This window comes from Mangifera indica, chromosome 8, assembly GCF_011075055.1.
Source record: "Mangifera indica cultivar Alphonso chromosome 8, CATAS_Mindica_2.1, whole genome shotgun sequence".
NCBI lineage: Eukaryota > Viridiplantae > Streptophyta > Magnoliopsida > Sapindales > Anacardiaceae > Mangifera > Mangifera indica.
The window spans coordinates 8,269,125-8,291,268 of record NC_058144.1 but is presented as its reverse complement, the minus strand read 5'-3'; the positions used below and the strand labels follow the sequence as shown (position 1 = coordinate 8,291,268).

General features: G+C 34.6%; 3 protein-coding genes and 1 long non-coding RNA gene across 5 annotated transcripts; 3 read left to right on the top strand and 1 right to left on the bottom strand.

Moving 5' to 3' along the window:
• The first annotated feature begins 2,466 nt into the window (after positions 1-2,466).
• Positions 2,467-5,347, top strand: LOC123222644 (syntaxin-22-like). Its single transcript, XM_044645520.1, has 7 exons — positions 2,467-2,892; positions 2,983-3,076; positions 3,163-3,302; positions 3,440-3,505; positions 3,863-4,020; positions 4,143-4,243; positions 4,924-5,347. Exons 1-7 carry the CDS (start codon positions 2,708-2,710, stop codon positions 4,987-4,989), a joined length of 810 nt encoding a protein of 269 aa, XP_044501455.1. The 5' UTR covers positions 2,467-2,707; the 3' UTR covers positions 4,990-5,347.
• Positions 5,348-7,335: 1,988 nt separating this feature from the next.
• LOC123222494 lies at positions 7,336-8,591 on the top strand. The gene has a single exon (XM_044645304.1). The coding sequence runs from the start codon at positions 7,424-7,426 to the stop codon at positions 8,330-8,332; it is 909 nt and encodes a 302-aa protein (XP_044501239.1). The 5' UTR covers positions 7,336-7,423; the 3' UTR covers positions 8,333-8,591.
• Positions 8,592-14,552: 5,961 nt separating this feature from the next.
• LOC123224364 lies at positions 14,553-17,472 on the bottom strand. Of its 2 annotated transcripts, XR_006503950.1 has the most exons (7): positions 17,080-17,472; positions 16,806-16,967; positions 15,713-16,571; positions 15,539-15,596; positions 15,359-15,436; positions 15,100-15,154; positions 14,553-14,988 (listed from the first exon to the last, which is right to left on the bottom strand). It is a non-coding gene; the product is annotated as an uncharacterized LOC123224364 (long non-coding RNA). The 2 variants fall into 2 exon arrangements; XR_006503949.1 differs by having other exon boundaries at positions 16,806-17,472.
• A 1,627-nt stretch (positions 17,473-19,099) lies between these two features.
• Positions 19,100-22,091, top strand: LOC123222916 (probable magnesium transporter NIPA8). The gene is given in 12 exon segments (XM_044645943.1): positions 19,100-19,353; positions 19,660-19,878; positions 20,425-20,512; positions 20,609-20,670; positions 20,848-20,884; positions 20,887-20,926; positions 21,066-21,139; positions 21,259-21,361; positions 21,454-21,591; positions 21,682-21,781; positions 21,899-21,980; positions 21,983-22,091. Coding segments are annotated over 11 exon segments (915 nt in total). The 5' UTR covers positions 19,100-19,353; positions 19,660-19,785; the 3' UTR covers positions 22,081-22,091.
• The last annotated feature ends 53 nt before the right edge of the window (positions 22,092-22,144 follow it).

Below are 22,144 nucleotides of genomic sequence, written 5' to 3'. Positions count from 1 at the left end.
TACCAGTCTGCGCAGGTGGCTTTTTCTCTCTGGACCTTTGTTTCCAAACAATAATGAATTGTATGATCTGATGTTGAATGCTTATACATATAGAAATTGACATGCTAAAAGAGTCAATTATGTGTTCCTACACAGTTTTTGCTATACACAGACTATTGCACTTCTCTTGTTATTGTAAGGCTGTGATATCATAGCTTTGTTTGTAGGAGCAATTTCCATTTCACTAAACAAAGGCTTAGTGCGATATTAACCAGAATAAGGTCAATGCATGCGGCCAAGTCTCAAAAAGTATGAGTCCTAAGAGGGATTCCAGGCTAGGGGTAAAAATGAGGTGGGCCAAGTTGAGTATTGCTTAACTCAAGCTCAATTCATTGGAGTAGACATAGGGCTCGAACTCGGACATTATCCACTTGAGCTAAAAGTGAAGACTCGAGAAATTACAGTTAAACCTTATAACTTATATATTTTTAATCACCTCTTATATTCAAAATGAGAAAATAAGATTTTATATAAATACATGATTTTAAATTTTTATGGGTTTATTGATATTATACTTTAGTTCAGTCACGAGTTTGATCCTATAACTTTTATATATATTAATCACCTCTCATATTTAAAGTGAGAGAGTAAGATTTATATAAATGTATAATATTAAATTTTCAAGGGTTTATTAAAATTGTACTCGAATTGAGATGTGACTTCGAGCTCAGTTTGACAATAACTAAACTGCAAGTAGCTCACAAGCAACTGGCTCATTTGTAGCTCTATTCCAGGCTATGTTTTTTCTTAGATGAAATAATAATAGTTCACTTGGGAGTTAAACGCCTCAAGTAGCATTCACATAATATAATGTAATGTATGACTAAGGGTGTGTTTTCTTGGGTTTGGTCTTGATATCTATGTGTAATCCAGTTTGTAACAATATGTTCTGTTCATAAACTAAATCAACAAATTCAGAAATTTATAGGGCCGGTGGGAAATGCTGCTGAAATTGGTATGTGGACATTGATGCAATTCACAGAGTCTTCGGTACCAGTATGGAAAAGAGCCCTTCTCCATGGAAATTTTATTGACGAAGCTTTATGTAAGGAGAATAGCGGCAGATCTTGGGATCCCTAGAATCTATGCTTCAGAAAAGACTGTAGGTATGGAAACAAACATGAATAAGAAGGTTTTCACACAGACGACAGATTCCATGACATCTGATATTTACCAAAATTCTTTAGCTTTCGACAGAGATCAAACAAAAGGTAACTATACAACCTTCTTGCATCGTTTGCCTTTCTCCTGGTTGTCCTTCTAGCACTCATGCCATGAGCAATAAGATGGCATTGCAAATCAATACCTTTGACTCCATTCTCTTGTTGAAGAAGTTTCAGGAAAAAGAAACTTTGATCCTTCAAATATGAATTATTGTGGCATGTAAATATAAGATAATAAAGTCCATTCAAATAAGCCTCGGAAAACCATTGGACTTTCATAAAATTGCTCCAATGATTGGAAACAAAATCAATCAAGAAGACTCATATTTTAGCGACCGATGGAGGGCAGAGGCCACGTTAGAAATCCCACATGATTTTTACATTATAATAAAATTATGTACATAAACAATATACATAACTTTATACATAACAATAATATATCACCGTATGATTAAGTATTGTTATATCTCTAATTTAAAAGTATCCAATCATATAATGACATGTCATTATTTGTATATAAAATTATGTATATTATTTGTGTATACAATATTATTCTCGATTCAACTTCATGATTTTCTTCTTGCGCTTATAAAGTATTAGTTATCTTAACAGAATGAAGTATATTGTACCAATCATACTGAACAAGTAAATCCCAAGTCTAAAAAATTAAGGATCCAATCTTAGTATGATGCTAACAAATCTCAAATTCAAACCTTATCTTTCAAAGATTCCACATCTTTTACCATTCAAACTACCTTTGGGCAATGTTTGCCCTATTTTGCATCAAATAGAAGTGGTTCACTCTGCCAAACTAGGACTTGCCTCTTGTTCTGCTTGTCTTTCTGCCATTTAGCCTTCACACTGCTGTCTTAATTTGCATAAACTGGTTGGAAAGGGATTTTGTACTTATACAGAGGCTATTTGAAGTTACTATATTATTATCTAATTCTTGAAAAGAAGGATGGTTACAAGTAATTTTGCAGAGAAACATTTATGTGAATTGCAAAAACAATATAATTTTGGGTATAAATATTAATATATTATTATATAATTAGATATTTTTTATTTTTTATTATTAATTATTTAATTATATAATAATATATTATTATTATTTATATATAAAATTATATATAAAAATTCTTTCTTTGATGAAAGAGACGCAGTTTCTCATATTGAATTCGTCACATCAAACAGCTATTAATCTGGAAGCAAAACCCCCAAAAAGCTTTTGTGGAGGGGATCTATTTTTGACTGGTTGTTCAGTTGAGCTCATGGTTTCATGGGATACGTGGCGCCCACTTCACAGTAACCTGCCGGCCTCAGCTTCTCACTGATGCAACACAACTTTATCTTTTCGCAACTAGACCACCCACTTCTTTCCCCCTGTCATCTTTGCACCCGCATAATGTACAGTTTTCTTTTTCATTAATTTAATCATGAAATGCACTTGATGCTTTCCTACCTTTCCCCCTTTCTGTTTCCCGGAAAAAGAACAAGGAAAGGAAATGAGCTTTCAGGATATACAGAATGGCGGAAGGCCGGCATCATCGTCAAAATCGACAGTGTCAAAGAGCCCATCACAAGCTGTGGCAGCCGGGATTTTCCAGATCAGTACAGCTGTTTCAGCTTTTCGGCGTCTTGTTGATGCCATCGGAACTGCCAAAGACACTCTTGATCACCGCCAGAAACTGTTTGTTTTTTCACTTTCTCATCTTCAATTGTTTTAAAATCTTTCTTTATTCTCTTGTTTAATCGATTTTTTCGATGGGTTCTCTGTCAGGCATAATACAAGGCAAAGAATTCTGCAGTTAGTTAAGGAAACTTCTGCTAAGCTCAAAACCCTCAGCGAATCCGATCGAGATGCTAACGTCAATGTAATTCTCACTTTACCAACTTGTCTATGTGTATACATAATCTCCTTTTAATTGAGCTAATTTTGGAGGGTTTTCTTCTTCTTCAGCCGAGTAAAAAAATTGAAGATGCTAAGCTTGCAAGAGATTTTCAAGCCGTCTTGCAAGAATTTCAGAAAGTCCAACAGCTTGCCTCTGAGCGCGAGTCTACTTACTCCCCTTCTGTTCCTCAATCAACACAAATAACAATGTATTGATCTGCACACTTGCTGTTTCTCTGTCTCTCTCTCTCTTTTTTGTAAATTTTTACTTCAAAGTTATCTGTCAATAATTTTAAAATTCTAATGTTTGTTGGGTTTTCTTCCCTTTTTTTTTTTTTTTTTTCAGAGAAAGCTCTGGCTCAGGCGAATATGTGGCGTCTGAGAACCAGCCGTTTCTTATGGAACAAAAGAGGTAAATACTTGTATTTCCATCTAGGAGAATGTAAATTTGCTCTATAGATTTATGATTGGCATTTCAACTTTTTTCGTTTGTTCTATTCAACAATTTCAAGATTCATATTTGTGTTACTACTGATAATTCTAGTGCTTTTATGAAACTACGGTGTTATGTTTTCTCCTTATATCGGCAAGAAAGTTGTTGTCCTCTCTCAAAGTACTTGTATTTAGTATCTCATGGTAAAAATATGTTTCCATTTCAATTTAACTTTAGACATCACTTATTTACATTGTCATTACCTGTGTTGAAAAGTTTGGAATTTTTTCATTTTCTCTTTGCAATGAGTCTTCTCAAACATATATATGGGTGCAGGCAGGAGATACTTCTGCTGGATAATGAAATTGCCTTCAATGAGGCCATAATTGAAGAAAGGGAACAGGGTCTGAGAGAAATTGAAGAGCAAATTGGAGAAGCAAATGAAATATTCAAGGACCTTGCTGTTCTAGTTCACGAGCAGGGTGTGGTTATTGGTAAGATGTTAGATACCAAGTCAATTATTATTTTTGTTTCTTATAGCACCATTTTGCTTACCACTTCTGGAGCTTTCTGAAGTTTCTTATCACTATTTTGTTAACTTGTTTCATTCCAATAGATGACATTCACTCAAATATTGAATCTTCTGCTGCTGCAACAAGTAACGCAAAAGTTCAGCTAGCCAAGGCTTCCAAAAGTGTGAAATCCAGAGCATCATGGGTAAGCAGCAGACACTTCAAATTCTACTAAGTTTAAGCATAGATTTGTCCTATCACAATATTTGACAACTTGTGTTTCCAAATTTGAGATGGCTGCTATTGTGTTTAAAATTTTCACTCTGGCTAAAGTCATAAAATTGCTCCTTGTCAAATATCCTAAATCATCTTCAGTTACTTGCATTCACAATCCGCTAACAAAACCAAGCATCCTACTATCTAGACCAAGGTCTTCATCCTATCTTCCTATGCATGCACATAAGATAGAGCTTAACTCCGAACCCCAAGCTCTGACATTTCTCTGCCCTCAGTTTTGTTGTTGAGGACAGTAGCTGTGAAGTGATCTAGAGAGACTTCCATTAAGTATGTGGGACTTAGGTGGTTCATATCATGCTTGCCAAAACCAATTTTTACAGGTGGTGTTTCTTATGAATGCATATTGATTTTGAGGGAAATTTAGGAAGCCAAACATATTCAAGATTTAGCTACATCTATGAAGTTAGAATTCGGACTTATATGGTTGGTTTGATAAGTGATACAATGTTTTTTTTTTTAAAAAAAAACTAACAGTGTGTGTGTGTAATGTTGTTAACTTCCAGAATCATAAATGAGTTTTTGTCTCTGATTTGGGTTGGTTTTGTGGACAAGGAACTCATTATGTTACTGGTGCGCATTGTTTTGCAGTGTTGGTGGGTGCTGGCAATTGTTGTAGTGGCACTGATAGTATTTTTCCTGGTGCTGCTTCTATAATAAAGTGTGCAAGTTTTCAGTGTGGGTTTGCTGGATTGGATGAAAACATTTGCTGCCGGTGCTTGGTATTCTTTTATTTATCATCATAACAACTATGCAGAGAGATGGCTATTTACGCGAATTAATTAGTTCTAGGGTTTGATCTTGTGTGCAATCGATCTTGCTAGCAGATAAACAATATGGGTTTTGTTTTTATTGTTATCTTTTGTTTTGCCAAGTAGTTTTTGTATGTGGATTGAGATACTGGGATGGATGTTGTTGATGGCCAAAAGTCAAATAGTTTCTGTATGGATTGAGAGATGGATGTTGATGGCCAAAAGTCTCACTTATGAATTATCAAGCTTAAGTGTTAAGTAAATCTGACCTAGTCTGTGTAAAGAAAAGACAAAGAAATTACATGTATGCTACATTTTTTTGGCAGCCAAAGACTTATTCCCACCAAGGTTTGCTGTATTTTCAAACTGCTATATAAAAGAATTCAAACATTTAAATATTTATTTATCATTTAATTTTTGTTAAAATTTTTTATTAGGATTAAAGGTAGAATTATTATTTTACTAGTAAAATTAAAAAAATATAATTTTATCTTATTTTTCTCCCTTAAATTTTAAAAATTGATAATTTTACGCTAATTTCGTTTCTTTGTTAACGGAGACAAAAACACGTCTTCATTTTTGTTTGTTGATGAGGGAGACAGTCAAAAGAGAAGAAAAAGATAGAGATTGTGGTGGTTTGTTATCATCAGAGATGATAGTCAGAGAGAAAAGAAAAAAACTTTAAAGATGTGAGGGAAAAAATTAATTTTCAAAAATAGAAAGTTGAGTTTAGGGTGACATTATCAGTTTTTAAAACTTTAGATAGAGGTAGGGTTGGACTCGAGCCGAGCCAGCTAGAGCTCGAGCTCGGCTCGGCTCGGTTCGAGCCCGAAACGAGTCGGGTTCTGCTCGGCTCGATCGAGCTCGAGCCGAGTCTGAACTGGTTCGGTATATTTTTTTATATAAAACGATGTCGTTTTGATCCATATATATACACAAAACAGTGCCGTTTTAATATGAAAAACGAGCCGAGTCGAGCCAAAAACGAGCCGAACTCGAGCCAGCCATTAAAAAACTGAGCCGAGCCCGAGCTCGGCTCGGTTCGAATCCAACCCTAGATAGAGGGGATAAAATTATATTTTTTTAATATTATTGATAAAATAACAATTTTATCTTAGTTTTAATTGAAAATTCTAATAGAAATTAGATGATATTTGAGTATTTGAATTTTTAAAAATTCACAAATGAAAGTTTAAGAATACGGCAAACTTTAGTGAGAATAAGTCTTTTGGCCTTTTTTGGAAAATAAACTTAAAAAATGAAGGTATTTATTTGGCAATTGTAAGTTTGTTAGAGGAAAATATTATCTTTAAATTGTTTTAGTTTTTTTTAACAGTAATAAATAAAAATATTGTAAATCAAAATTACCATTTAATGGTGTGTTTATTTTAAATAATTTTTAATTATGATTATGGTCAAAATATATTAGATTAAAGATTAATGAGTAAATTGGTATGTATGAATAATTATTATATTTATTATTAAAATAATATTTTATATTAAATAAATCAAAAATGTAAAAGACAAGAAAAAATTATATCTAATCAAAGGTGAGAGAACAGAGAAAAATGATAAAATAAACAATAATAAAACAAAAGGTAGAGGTTGAATAAAAATATAAAAAGAGTTTGACAACGAGTGCTTAGAGATTATTGTTGATACTCCCAACACTCATCGCATTTGTGGTGGTAGTTAGAGTCTCTTCCTCTTCCACCCACAATTGATGTCGTGAGAGCAAAGGGTCAATGAATCTTTGAAAGTGAACATTTTTAAATTTTAAGTATTCTGATCTTATCTCAAATATATATCATTTTTTCATCTCGATCTCACATAGAAATCTAAGACAAAATTTACAAGATCTATCACAAATAAATGAGGATAGTGCGACAAACTTTTTCATCTCAATCTTACATGTTAACAAAACTAATCATTTAAAGAACATAGAATTGACAAGCATATACTCTAGACAAAATCAACATTTTCTATGAACAATCAACCAGGATAGTAATTTTAATTTTAAAAAAAAGGTATATTTATCTTAAAAATTGAATAAGTGAGGGTAAAATTGTCATAAGATTAAGATTATTTCAGTAATTTTGTTTAACCCAACTGTGATAAAGTAATCTCATGAGTCAATTTTAAACAAAAATTAATAAAACGAAATTCAGATTTCTGGCCCACAAATTAGTGGGCCGGGTATGAAGCCCAAATTGAAATTTACATCAGTTGAATTAGTGTGGCGTTTCTGGTCATCTTCTTGAGTTGATTCAGTCTCGGAAACAAAGCTCTTAATCAATCAGTCAATCCATCCACCGATCAACCAAAAATTTTTACAATCAATGGCAGGTCTATTGTACGAACTCTTCTCCTCCTCAGCTCTTCTCTCAATTGGGCTCTACCACACGATCTGCACGAGTCGCAACTATCTGAAATCCCCCCAATCTTACTCTGCCAAACCCTACCATCCCCTCCCTTTACCTCAGCACCACCACCGTCTCAAACACCTCCAACTCTACCTCCTCATTCTCTGTCTTCTCATCGCCTTCGCTCATCAATGCTTCATTTCTTCCGATTCCGACCCCCTCCTCAAGGGAAGCACCCCTGTCCACCGTTTCGGCTCTCTTCAATCAGCCCTTGTTATCTTCCTCTTCCTCCTCCTTTCCTTTTGTATGCTAATCTCCGAATCCACGTCATTCCTCCCCTTCCCCTCTGATCTTTTCTTTGCTCTTGCCGCCGCTGTTTTTTACCTCCAGTACTCTGTCTCTTCCGCTGCTGCCGCTGTCCAGACCTCCGATCTGCAGGCCAAATGCGACACCGTTTCTGGACGGATTTCCTTTCTCTTGTCTTTGCTCTGTTTGGTTCTCGCTTGTCAGCCACGGTTGTTTGTCGCTGATGTGGCTTTGGGTGGGACCTTGTGTTTGCACGGGCTGTGGGAGTTGCAGACGGGGCTTTCTTTGTACGTGGATGCTTTTATTCCGGAAGGGTGTCACAAGTTGTTGGATGTGGTCAAGGGCGTGGAAGGGTCCACGAAATGTGATGCGGAGGTGTCGAAGTTGAGAGCTATGGCTATTTTGGATCTTTTGTTCTTGGTTCACGTTATGTTTGTTTTTGTTATTGTTATGGTTACTTATGCTGTGGTTTCAAAGACTGTTGCTAATCGGAGAATGGGGTCGTACGAGGCCTTGCCTAATACTTCTGACGCTAATAATCATATTCAGATGAAGGCATTGACTGGCACGCAGGCCTGACATATCAACTTAATCGTGTTCAAACTTTTCAGGGATTTGAGTCTTGTATACAAAGTATGTGCTTTCATTTGATTCTGTGTGTTTTGGCTAATGTAATTGTTTTGAGGAATCATTTGCAGTTAGATAATTGGGGTTATCATAGTATCTTGTTTTGATATGTTTCTGTATTAGTTCAGTCCCCACATCTAATTGTATCAGGCATGTTGTTATATCAACTGACTTTGTGACATTCAGTAGCAGTGTGTTGTTTTCGTGTAAAGTAATGTGATGATAGCTGGAAATAGTTCTAGATGAGTGTATTCTTCATTTCAAGTAGGCAATGTTGGTTAGCTATATGCTTGTAGAAATTTTATGAAGTGATATTAGATTCTTCATGGTGAGGTCTCTGGTCTAGTGCCAGCAGCATTCCTTCAACACAGTGATAGACGGGATATTTTTAGAGAGGAATTGGTGGGATAGAATAATCAGCATTTCCAAGGGGTTTTACTTCCGGTTGTTGATATATTGGTCTTGCAATTTATGATTGTTAGGGATGCTAGAATATGGTGCGTAAGTGACTAAGCTCTAAAAAATATTGTTTGTTTTTCTTTTAGGATGGTGATGCATGTTGAAGTCTTTTTGTTGTCTTTCAGTTGCTTGATCAGTTTTCAAGTGGAGATGTTTTATAAAAGATTATTTAACAATTATTATAGTATACAATTAACCGGTTTTTGTTGCTTCTATGCGTTGGTTTTTTCCTTGTACTCAGTATCAGTTACTGTTTCTTCCCTTCATCTTCTTCCCTTACTTCCTAGGGTACTTTTTGTTGTTTTATTAGTTTATGATATTCCCATTTTGACTAATACTGGTATCGATATTTGCTGCTACATGTCTCTACTTATTTTGCCCCGTGTTCATAGTTGGTCAACCATCATTTCTATCAAATTTGTTTTCATCCCTCAACATATTTGGTCCAATCTTTAATCCATCAGACTAAACATCATCTATCATTTGGACATGTTATTTCCTATTGCCCTGAATTCTTTGCTAGGGTGCATGGTTGCTGGTTTTTTAGTAATTGATAATATCATGAAATATTGTCATGACTTTTAGTACAACACATGAAAATTTGTAGCCACATAACAGCCAAATTAGATCTCTCCCTTTTTATTGACTAGATCTTTCCTAGTTGCAGGTGTGATTGTAGATTGCCCAATTATGCATTGAACAACTTTTCTAAAGGTAGTTTGAGGTAGGGCTGGAAATGAGTCGAGCCCAGCTCATTTTGGACTGGGCTCGGTTTGGGTTCAGTTCAGGCTTGCTGAGCTTGCTTAATCACATGTTCGTGATTGGGTTCGTGTTCATTGTGTTACGGCTTATTCGAGCTAAATTCATTTCTAGTCTGAACAAACTTGCTTTGAATCCAATCATATTTTTAGGTAGGATTGGAAACGACATCGTTTCTTAAGGGTTCAAGTGAGTCGTGCTTGACTCGCGAGTCAAGTACAGCTCTAGTTCGAGTTTGGACTTGGGCTCGGGTTCGTTGTCTTGGATTTGTATTTGAACTCGTTCAAGATATTCTCGTTTCAAATTTAAATAAACTTACTTCGAATCTAACTCTAATTTGAGATGTGGAAAGAGAAGAATATATACGGGGGTGTTTGGTTCTGGGAATATTTTATTACTAAAATTGAAAAATTACCTTGAAGATAGATTACCTCAAAGATTACTGGATATAAATTATTACTATGTTAGTAAAAACAAGTAGGTATAAATAATTACTATGTTTAATTAGAGGTAATAAAAGAATATTAATATATTATTTTACTTAAATACTTTTTGATATAATTATTCTAAAATGTTTTTTATATTATTTATTATATTAATTGAAAATATGATTATTTTTGCCCTAAAAAATTAACAAACAAATGATATATTATAATAAAATCAAGAGTATCTTGGTAATATTTTAATATCTAAGGTAAAAGTGATAATCAGATTACTTTTTATGTTACTTGTCACATCACTATTGGTAATAAAATATTACTAAAATATTTTATTACTTTTAAACCAAATAAAGTAATATAAGTAATAAAAGATAGATTACTAGAGTAATCTTTAATCCCCCTAAACCAAATGCACCCTAAGTGTAGATGGTAAATGTTAAGGTTTCATAACATTTATGCTAAGGGATTTAGGTCTCGTTAACATGTTTGCCCTATATTTTAAAGAATGAAAACATGTACTACATGGATATTGTGACACCCTTAAATAAATCTTACATCGTTAAAGCACGAAAGAGATATTGAGTTTGTGTGTGCATCATACATATTTTGGGAATGTTTAGTTTAGATTGATTAAATAGTTTGTGAACTTTTTAACCGTTATAGTGCATTTTAGGTTGCAGAACTCAAAAGCAAAACTATGATAGATTGTGTATTCAAAATGGATAATATGTTTTTGTTTTGACTTGAAATTAACGTTGACATATCTGTGGAGTGTAAAGTTTTTATACTCAGTCAACGGGCCAGTCCATAGGTTAATTGGTTCAATAGATGATGTCAACATTACATGGTTCAAATTTTACAACTAGTTTTAGTTATATTGACATTAGTATGACATCATGTTGATATTAATATGATGGAAAACCAGTTTAACCCTACGGTTGAATCTCTTCCCAATATGATTTATCTAGTTCAATCTTGGGTGAATGGTTAAAGCTCGTTTTAACTATGATTTGGACAAGATTTGTCACCAGTATTCAGTTAGACTAGCCAGTTCGATAAACACGAGTGGAGTCTAGAGTTGGGGAAATTAGCTTTTGCTCTTATCTTGAGTTCTGTTGGAATCCTTTTCAATTTTTGCTAGGAATTTTTTTATCTCTGCATCATTTGTCATAGATGACAGATGGTTTTTCTCCGCCACAGTAGCCATAAGAAATTTAATCAACTTTGTTATGTAATTGTACGAGAAATTCTGCTCATAACAAAGTCGGGTGAATTCAAAATTTCATTGTTTACTGTCTCCCCTCTCTCATGATAAATTTTTATAGGTGATTATGTATTACACTTTTTTTGGCACTCGCCGGCTATTTATGAACAAATCAATTCATGGTTTTATGACTGCATGTTAGAAAATCTAAGCATGGGATCTGAATAGACAAGGTAACTGTATGTTCCTCTGCATTGGTGTAGTGTCGAAGAAGCCACAAGGTGAACTATTAAATCTCTGCTTTTTAGTCATGATTATGGCGATTTAGCCATGACAAATTTACAAACTTAAAACAGAAGCTTTTTATAATTTGCTAGTGCCACATTTGTTATTCGGCGCTTTTCACACATCATTCTGGAGAACCAATGTGGATTACCCAATTGAAGCCCCGTGTATGAACAGATAATTATGACTTGAAAAGAGGCTAGCAGCATCTTTTTTTTCTTTTGGCCTGTTGGTATGTATTGTATATACAACATTTTTTATAACAGAAGAAAATTTTAAATTAAGAGTATGATTTTGAAATGTTGCTGGGGAACTTGAACTCATGCTTTGAAGTTTGGTATACCACTCTTTTGTTACTTAAATTACGTTTGGGGGTTTATTATATATATAAGGCCAAACGACTATTTCCCACCCAAGGTATGCTGTAATGACAAGTTTCCCCCCTTTAACTATGGAAATACCAAACACCCACCCATGGCCAGTTAAAAGTAACGGGGTTAAGGGTAAAATTGTCATTTTCTCTATAATATTAAAAAATAAACTAAAATATAATTTCCTTTTGCCCCCCTAAAGTTTGAAAACAAAAATTTTCCCCCAGCCTAAGTTTAAGAAAATGGTAGTTTCACCCTAGGGTTTGGTTTTGAAATCTCCGGCGACCTCTCCGGCTCCGTTGCCGACGGCTTCTCCCTCCCGAAGAATCCTCTCCTTCCGGTGATCGGTTTCCTCCCATTTGGAGGCCCGATCGTCGCCGGAATTGTCTTCTTCTGGGAAGACGATCGTCTTCCCAGACGAAGACGACGGCTTCGTCTTCGTCTGGGAAGACGAAGAACTTCGTCCTTCGTCTCCCACCGCTTTTCCGGCGACGATCGGGCCTCCAAATGGGAGGAAACCGATCACCGGAAGGAGAGGACTCTTCGGGAGGGAGAAGCCGTCGGCAACGGAGCCGGAGAGGTCGCCGGAGATTTCAAAACCAAACCCTAGGGTGAAACTGCCATTTTCTTAAACTTAGGCTGGGGGGAAATTTTTGTTTTCAAACTTTAGGGGGGCAAAAGGAGATAAAATTTTCAGGCGTTAGGGTTCTGTTAAATTTAACTGGCCATGGGTGGGTGTTTGGTATTTCCATAGTTAAAGGGGGGAAACTTGTCATTACAGCATACCTTGGGTGGGAAATAGTCGTTTGGCCTATATATAATTGCCCATTAGAGATCAAATTCCATTGTTATTCTGACCAATCATTTATATGCTGATTATACTGGATCATGCCTGAGTCCCACATCCACTCTGCACGGTCCCTGGCTGGGACTAAAAGTGATAATAAAAGGACAGATGAATAAATCCGGAAGCCTCAACTCAAATTAGCCGACGGGTTCATAGCTTTATCTGCCTTCTCAACATGGAATTCTACAACAGCATTAGTAGCTGATAATGAAATTAAGACTGCAGGGCAAGGTAAGGGGAGATCACTATAATACCCTAAATCTTAACGAGATTTCTTGTTTTCATTTGAACAAATAGTTCCGTCACCTTTATTTGATTGGCAATTAATTTTTTAGATTCCATCTATCACAATCTAACGAATGTGTAAAATTTACCCTTTACATACACACGACCCACTTCTTTTTCTTGCCAGCTGCTATTTGCATACATATCCCAATAATGAAGAAGGTGCTTTGCATTTTCACTTTTTAAACTTTTATCCTCAGTTTTGTTGTGCATTCCATGAAGGGTCAGTTTGCGTAGGGCGATGTAAACAATAGACTGGAGTACATTGTTGGTGCCACCAATTATTGAAAATTTTGAGCAAGTTTCTTCTTCTTTGTCCCGAAAATATGGTGACTATGACTTTTTGGCCTTTTATCAACTCTCAATCCTATATAAAACCCTTCCACTCTGTTGCATTTCTTCCTCCTCCCATCTCCTTCATTAATACGCATGACTGTTTAACGGTTGTGGAGGCTCAACTTCTTCTAAACTCTCTCCCTCATAGGCTTCCAATGCTAAGTCTCGTTTCAAGTTTGAACCATTTTTCAAAGCACAGGATAGGGTTGGTAACCCTATGAGGGAAGAGCTTAGAAGAATTTTGGAACTCTCCCCACTAGTCTTTTCTGGCTGAATGAATCTTGCTATCAATGCTTTCTCTGCAGGGTTTTCTTTGCCATACTACTCCAGAGACTAGTCTCAGGATCCTACTTTCAATTACGAAACTATTTTAAGTTTTATTTTTGTTGCTCACCACAAGCTCTTCTTTCTGTCTAACAAGCTAATCTCTCTCTTTCTTTGGCAGGTGAGTAGATCATATGGAGAGCATTATACCACCTATATTGTCCATTCTTCTTTCCAATCTGTAAAAAGCAGCTCAATCATACAAGTTTTTGTCATCATGCCTATATCCATTATATTAAGTCCCACCAAAATATATATATATATATATATATATATATATATATATATATATATATATATATATATATATATATATTAAGCCCTTTTTTTCTTTATATACGTGACAAATAGACGCCATTTTGATAGGCCAGAAGAAACTTGTCAGTTCACGGAGCAGGATTGGATTAGTCTCCTATCTGGTGAGGCAAAAGCATGTGGTTGTGACCGGCTTTTTGTATCCATTCCTTCTCGCACTCCCGTCAGTTAGAAGTTGATATGAACAACCAAAGCAGTGAATTCTCTAACGCCGACTTCCGCAAATTTGCAATATAGGCCATCAATAACACGTAGACAATCAACATATTGATAAGGCTCTCCTGAGCTTCTGAAACTGAGCTTGTCCTGTAACTCAATTGCGGTTTGAGAATAGTGATACAGCTTTACTTGAGAATTTGCAAACTGGTTCTATGAAGTATCCTGTCTTGCTTTTCACTTGATTCAAGTCCCAGCCAGAATCACTTGGTTAGAAGTTTAACCAGTAAGAAATATTTCCATCAGCTTGATAATTCTCAACTGATATGGGAGGAAAATAAGTATCCATCTTTTATCTGAATTCCCAAGAAATCTACTCGGTATCAAAGAATATCACAACTCAAAATATAAATTCATATATGAATCAATTATGAATATTACGGTTCTGTCAAAGATGCAGTGTACTTTTAGCATTTTAATTATTCTTCTTGGAATTAACGCCTATGGATAAAATTTTATACACTAAAATTGAAACAAATTAGCAGAAGTTAGTGCCAATGATCAGTCATTAGCTCCGCAACCATGGGCACTCACACAACACTCAAAAAAATCCTATGTTCAGGAATTTTGGCTTCTGAAAGCAAAAACTGTGTCTACATTGGCCAATCTTGGGAGGGGGTGGGTGGTGTGGAGATCCACAAATTTATCTACTTGTGCAAGAATTTAACCTTTAAGCCACTCTCTGAAACAGGATTGCAACTAGTCTCGTTAGCAGCATTCCCTGTCGGGCCTCAAAAACTGGGAAACGGTAGAAGTTCGTTCATGATCTGGTCAATGAATATGATAAATGTAGATGATTCATGCAAAATACCAGTTCCATAAAAATTGTTTTTCCAATATGTAGATATGAATCAGATCCATATGTTCAAGAGTCAGACCTGAACAAAATCTCACAGCTCTGTGAAACTTAGTGCTGCTTACTATATGGAACTCCTGCAAAGATAGCAAACAAGTTTTGATGATCCACCATGCTATAAACTATTATGGAACAACTAACAAGTACAGAATAAGTCATAATTTGCATCTCACACCTAACCTAACATCCAGGATCTCAAGCAAAAAGAAGCAAGAACCCATGATAAACCAGTTCCACCATATTCAAGTCTTAACTTAAGTTACACATCGAAATCATCTCACCATAAATTGTAATATTGCCTCTATAGATAGGCTTAATGAAACTGAGTTGGTTCCACATACTCTCTTATTAAGTCCAACCTGAAATAAGTCAGAGTTAAACAAAAAATAAATAAATTTCTAAATCTTTTGGGCAATTGTAGAATCAAAATTAAGAAAGTTGAAACAGCATATGCTACTCACCTATTGGCCAAAATGCCAATACTGCTGCATACTGATTTGTGTAGGTCTTCACGTAATCCTTCAGGATATAGAGAACAAAAAAACTTCAAGTTAGTAAAATTGGAGATCAATTAACATGGAAAATATGTCCCTGTAGAAAACAATAAGGGAAAAGGGAAAGATTCAAAATCTAACCTAAAATCACTATGCCTCAAGTTTGAGCTTGTGTCAAGAACCTTCCAAGTCAGTGAGCTGAAGCTCAAATTTTGCCTAAATACAATTGAGTCAAACAATACTCAACTCCACACAGCTAAGCACATCAAGTACAGAAGTGTTTCGCTGTGTACAGAGACTCCCAGAAAACTCATGCCAATCAAAGGACTGCAAAACCCTTCTCCGTGGAAAATTGCATATTTTAACCCAAAACATTGTGAATGATATTGTTTAGCAAAATTTAAACCAATCACATTCCCACTGACGATAAAAGTTACAAGAACCACTCTTATGAGTAGCAGTACAAAACCGAGAGGTGCATGTAAGTAAATGTATGTTGTGAAATCAGGACTCATCTACAAGATGCAGTTGGGAACAGTCTAAAATACATAGAAGAAATTATACTAAAAGGTGAACATAAATACCCCTAATGCCTAAGAAAAAGCAAGAAAAGACACATTCTTCCCCAATGCTATATGCACCAACAATAACAAGAGTTCTGGATTGTTTCCCAAGAAAGTTTTTAGTAACTTTGATAATGGAAACCAGAAACAAGGAAAATATTACACAAATTATTTAAAGAAATATACAGAAAGATAGCATAAAATCCACCACTTAACAAAGTTCTCATAAGAAGCTGCTTACTTTTATTTTTGCGTTGCAATATGTAGTATCCAAGCAAAGCACATTAACTCGATGGCATACAAGCAGAGGGTAAGTTTACATCAGCTTACACGCCCTGAAATCACCAGTGTGCAAAACGCATTGTCCATATTGGAGACGAAAATTAATTAGAGCTGCACCTGGGCAGTGATTAGCCTCTAGCAATTTCACTTCGCTCCTTCAATAACAGTTCGGCATTCAATTTTAAAGAATTATTACATACATACATTCATACATACATACATATATACATACATACATATATATATATATATATATATATATATATATATATAACGCCTAAAAAAAAAAATGAGCAGCCCTCAATCAACAGTCACCCAACTCATATTAACAAGTTCATTGATGAATCTAGATATATAAGGCCCTTACGCGGACTGACAGAGAGACACACCTTAACAAGGCGAGCAGTCAGAGGACTGCGATAAAGAGGTCCATGTGACCGTCATTTGCTTAGACCAACAAATTGATCATAGTGAAAATGACTACGAAAATAAGCAAAAAAAAAAGACCTTCTATTCCCCAATAGCGAAATGCATCAACAGTGAAAGTGCTCCTGTATAACCAAAAGGGATTCATCATCATTCATCACAACAAAGCAATAAACTTTAGGCTTAAGAATGGACTCTGAAAGCAAACAACGAAGCGGGTAGCAAAAAAAATCCAACCAGGAATCTTTTTTTATGAAGGGCAAGGGCGTTGAACCCGGTTCTTCAAACGGGTACTTATGGATTTTGTTGCAGTCTAGAGTTTCTTACCGGAAGGTGAAACGGAGCCATTGGCATCTAAATCTGATTATGATTCTGTGTTTAACCCCCATAACCCATATCTAAAACAAATTAGCCTGTTTCAAATTCCTTTTTGTTTGCAACAAACAAGACCAGTCGTTTCCGCACTGATAAAAATCAGACGCAAAGCTCTTTGCTTTCTCTTCTTCATCATCTTGTTGTAAGGGCGGGAAGCCATTCTCATCATGGAGAAGATCAGAGGATTCGTAAATATCATCATCAAAATAAAATTTATGTAATTCTGCTTCAGCCTTTTTGGAACTTTCCGTGGAGGTGGAGGGAAATGGAAGATAGATAGATTTGATCGTTTTTGTTATTTAAATTATTTTTATAAATGTAAAAAATAAAAACATAACAAACTGTCTGAGAAGCTTAACAGGTAGAGCTTACCAACTTTGTATTTAATATCACTAATATCATACTTACTTATTTTATTTTATTTTAAGTATATAAATTAATATATATTTCTATATTTAATTAAATAATTATTTATTATTTTATTTTTAATTTAAAATCAATCAATTATACAATAATATATTTATATATTTAAAATTGAATAAATATAATTTTATTATTAGTTAAATTTTAGTCATAATTTGTAATTAAATAGAAAGAAAACAAAAAGTCTCAATATAATTAATGAATTATTTATATATCTGAATAGTTGACTGATAAAATTAAGATCTACTCATTTGGTTGCTGTTTAAAGGGCAAACGACTTATTCTCAACCATAGACTGTTGTTTTCTCACATTTTTGTCTTTTATTTTTGAAAAACTATTTTATCTAATTATGAGTTGTTAAAATTAATCAAATTTATTAATTTTAAAAATTTATCTTTTTTTCTTTCAAAACACTAAAAACGAATAATTTTTTATCATCTAAAAGTTTAAAAAATTATATTTGTCTTCTATTAAGATTTATAATTTCTTCTCTTCTTTTTTGATGATTAGAGCTGACTAAGACTCTCAACAGCCCACCCTCTTCACCTACGATCGACAACCTTGATTGAAGGAAGACGAAAAGGCAATAAATTGATCAACAACCGAACACAAATCTTAAGCCCATGGCTAAATCACCCATGATTCAAAGGCCTTCCCACCTTTGAATCATGCCAAATCGGTCGTCTGTGACCTTAAGATTATTGTTCGATTGTCGACCAATTTGTCGCCTTTTTGTCTTCCTTTGGTCAAAGTCATTGATGACAAGTGAAGACAGTAGGCTATTAAAGATTTTAGTTGATTTTAATTGTTGGAAAAGAAAAGAAAAAATTATAAACTTTATCAAAAAGTAAATATAACTTTTTGACTTTTAAGTGAGAAGAAACTGCTAGTTTGTGGGGTTTTAAAAGAAAAAATTAGAAAAAATTTTAATTTATTTTTATTATTATAAGTGAATAACAATTTTACTTTTAAACTAATAAATTTAATAATTTATGAGAGAATAAAAGTTTTTGAAAATTAAATGAAAAAACTTTAAAAAAAAAAAGTAATTTTTGAATTGAGAATAAATCCTTTGGCTTTGTTTAAAAATTAATCTTCTTATTAACTTTTATCACAAAATAAAATAATATATAGCTAAAGAGTTAGGGGACTTTCAATTGGAGGGATCTTTTCCTTATAAAAAATAAAAGATTATTATAAAAATAAAGAATAAAATTATATATATAAATAAATTTTATTAATTTAATATAATATTTTGATTTAAAAATAAAAATAAAAAGGACAGTGAGATTTTTGTATTATGAATTCGAGATAATAAAGTGTTTCCTTGGTGGGAAATTAATTAAGGAAATTAATAATATTAAAGACAAAACTCAAAAGACATGGACTCATGTCATATCATATCCATGACTCATGTTTAGAGGAAGACCACGGAAATTAGTTAGACAGGGCCTTACTAGATTGCCCCACCCACAGTTGAGTACGGAGGTAATAGCGGTCGGTAAAGTATCGCGTTTTGGCTATTGACCAGACAACCTCTTTTACTTGTCATTTCTTTCTCTCTCTTTCTCTTCTTTTCTTTTTTTTTTCTTCCTCCTTTGCCCCGCATAATATAATCTCTATTATTCGATTATATTGGGGTTATTCAAGTTAATTTTCAGCCTTGGATCCTCTGTGACCCTTCAAGCTTCCACCTTTACGGATTTCATACGGTAAAGTTTACAATTTTTTTTAGTTTCTTACTGGGCTTGTAGCTTTGTACCTTGATATGATTTGATCTCAATTTAACGATTCGAGCTTGTTTTATTGTTCATTAATTCTTTTTCTGATTCTGGGTGTGTAGATCTATTGTTTATTTATAGTGTTTTGATTGTTTGTTTCTTAATGTGGGAAGATTTTTTTTTCCTTTCCGTTTTAAGTTATAGACCATTTTTGATTTTATTCCAAAAACATGTGATCAACTTGTGCAGGTCTATTAGTGCATTTTTATCAAATTAATATGCATATGTTTCATTCAGGTGGGTTCTGGTGCCCTCCATTTGTATTACATCTGGGTTTGTATTAGAATTGGTGAACATTGAAGGGCAGCTTCAAATTTTGGGCTGCATGTGCGATCTATTTCCAGGCTTTAAAGTTGTTAAGCCATGGGAGAATGGATCATTGGAGCTATCATCAACTTGTTCGGTAGCATTGCCATCAACTTCGGAACTAACCTTCTTAAATTGGGTCACACTGAGGTATGTGAGAATGTGCTTAGCTCAATTTATGTGGTCATACATTTTAAAACCTTTGTTTCCTTCTATAGTTGCATTGGTGTATTTGCATGATCCCTATGTCCTGCACTGTGGACATTCTGTACATGTTTGAAAAGTTCTGGTTCTTGTTACATTGCACTTCAATATTAGTCTTTATTGCTGCTGGGGTGTGGATAATAAGTCTTAATTTTAGACCAAACACTAGTATAAGTTTCTCTGTAGAATCTGATGTCTTGAATTCAGTTTATTAGATTGATGCCCTTATTCTTTAGGACTTGTTACTTGTTCATTTGATTTTGGTTCTAGCTTGTTTGTTCACTTCAACATAAGTATTTACTGCCCTTTAGTTTAGACTCATGTAAAGATTGGCTTATATTAGTATAAATTCCTCAATATGGAGCTATCTACTGTAGTCCTTGTTTTTACTCTGGCACAGAGCATCTAGAAATAATTCTATTTGATGACAGCATTATTTTCCTATTGGCATCATGTTGTTGGTGTTGTGAGTCTTGCTGAAATTGTTTGCAGAGAGAAAGGCATGCTGTGCTAGACAGCGATGGAACAAATGGAAAGCATTCATTGAAACCTATTATATACTTCCATTCTTGGAGAGTTGGTAAAGTCTGGTCTTATGGAGATTTATTCATTTCAGGAGTTTCGAATTTGGTGTGACTGCTTATTTTCAGTCTTAAGTTTGTGGCTCTTAGTGCAGGTGTTGTAATTTTTATTCTTGGAAATTGCCTTAATTTCATATCTTTTGGATATGCTGCTCAGGTCAGTATCGATGCCATCTTGTCATTTTCCCAGCTTTGTGATATGAATAGATTAAGCGGTGTTAGATGTTTTTGAATTTCAAATTTACAAGTGCGACTTTTATGAGATTGAACAACATCATTGCTTTGGAGCAAGACTTGTTTTTTTCTTTTTAATCTTCCTCTTCTGGATTTGCAGTCCCTTCTTGCAGCCCTCGGCTCAGTTCAGTTTGTTTCAAAATCGCATTTGCTTACTTTGTGTTCAACAAAACGGGACTGTCAAGTATGTTAACATCTGACGTGATCTAATTTTTGGAGCTATAACAAAGAGAGAGTGTGTGTGTGTGTGTGTGTATCATTTTCCTCGTTGCTATGTTAAGTTTTTCAAAATTGTTCCTCATGTTTCTTCTATCTCAGGGTTCTGGTTGCAACAGCCTTTATTGTTCTTGGAAACATTTTTCTTGTTTCTTTTGGCAATCACCAATCACCTGGTATCTAAATTGCTTTTGACAGTTTTCATTTCCAACTGCTACTAGCATGTCTATTTGTGCCTGGCCCTACTGTGTGATTTTATTTCATGGTTATTTAATAGTTATAATTCATCTCACAGTTTTCACACCAGAAGAATTGGCAGAAAAGTACAGCAACATTACATTTCTTGTGTACTGCCTGAGTTTGGTCTTAGTTGGTGCCTTGAATCACTACATTTACAGGTAAGATATGTGGCTCCATTTAAAGGTTAGATTTGGAGATGGCTTTTCATTCATAAAATGCTCTCATAATCAACTTGCACAATAATATTCAGGAGAGGAGAACTTATGCTTGCTGTTTCTGGACAAGATCTTAAAGATCTTAAATCCTATTGGCATATGCTGCTTCCATTTTCATATGCTATAGTTTCAGGTGCTGTAGGATCATGCTCAGTGTTGTTTGCAAAATCTCTGTAAGTTAGCTAGCTAGCTTAGACATTTTAAAATCTTTTACAGATGTTGTGCAATTTTATTTTTGTTTTAATAGCCTCTTGTGTTTGCAGCTCTAACCTTCTCCGGTTGGCCTTGTCTAATGGTTATCAGTTGCATAGTTGGTTCACATATTCAATGCTTCTTTTATTTCTTAGTACAGCGGGATTTTGGGTAAAAACTTAGCAAAACTATTTCTTTTTGTTTTGCCTGCAATATGTTTTATTTCACAACTCAAGGAGCTGGTGATTTTACTGAACATCTAGTTATTCTTACCTCCTATTTCCACAGATGACGAGGTTGAATGAAGGATTGGCACTGTTTGATGCCATCCAAATTGTTCCCATGTTTCAGATTGCTTGGACTTTCTTCTCTTTTGTACAGGATTTGTATACTTTCAGGAGTATCAGGTCCTTTCTCTCATTTCTCTCATTTCTATAAGTTGGGTGCAACTTTGTAGCTTAGGTTCATAATCAATTCATCATAAAGAATTTTAAGGTGGCATACATATAGTTCTGGATAATGCATTTTGGATGC

Bases quoted from the DNA above. Each gene is read 5' to 3' on its own strand.
- LOC123222644 (XM_044645520.1), top strand. From the start codon at position 2,708: ATGAGCTTTCAGGATATACAGAATGGCGGAAGGCCGGCATCATCGTCA. The intron at 2,893-2,982 runs GTTTGTTTTTTC...GTTCTCTGTCAG, and splicing joins CTTGATCACCGCCAGAAACT to GCATAATACAAGGCAAAGAA. The intron at 3,077-3,162 runs GTAATTCTCACT...CTTCTTCTTCAG, and splicing joins ATCGAGATGCTAACGTCAAT to CCGAGTAAAAAAATTGAAGA.
- LOC123222494 (XM_044645304.1), top strand. From the start codon at position 7,424: ATGGCAGGTCTATTGTACGAACTCTTCTCCTCCTCAGCTCTTCTCTCA.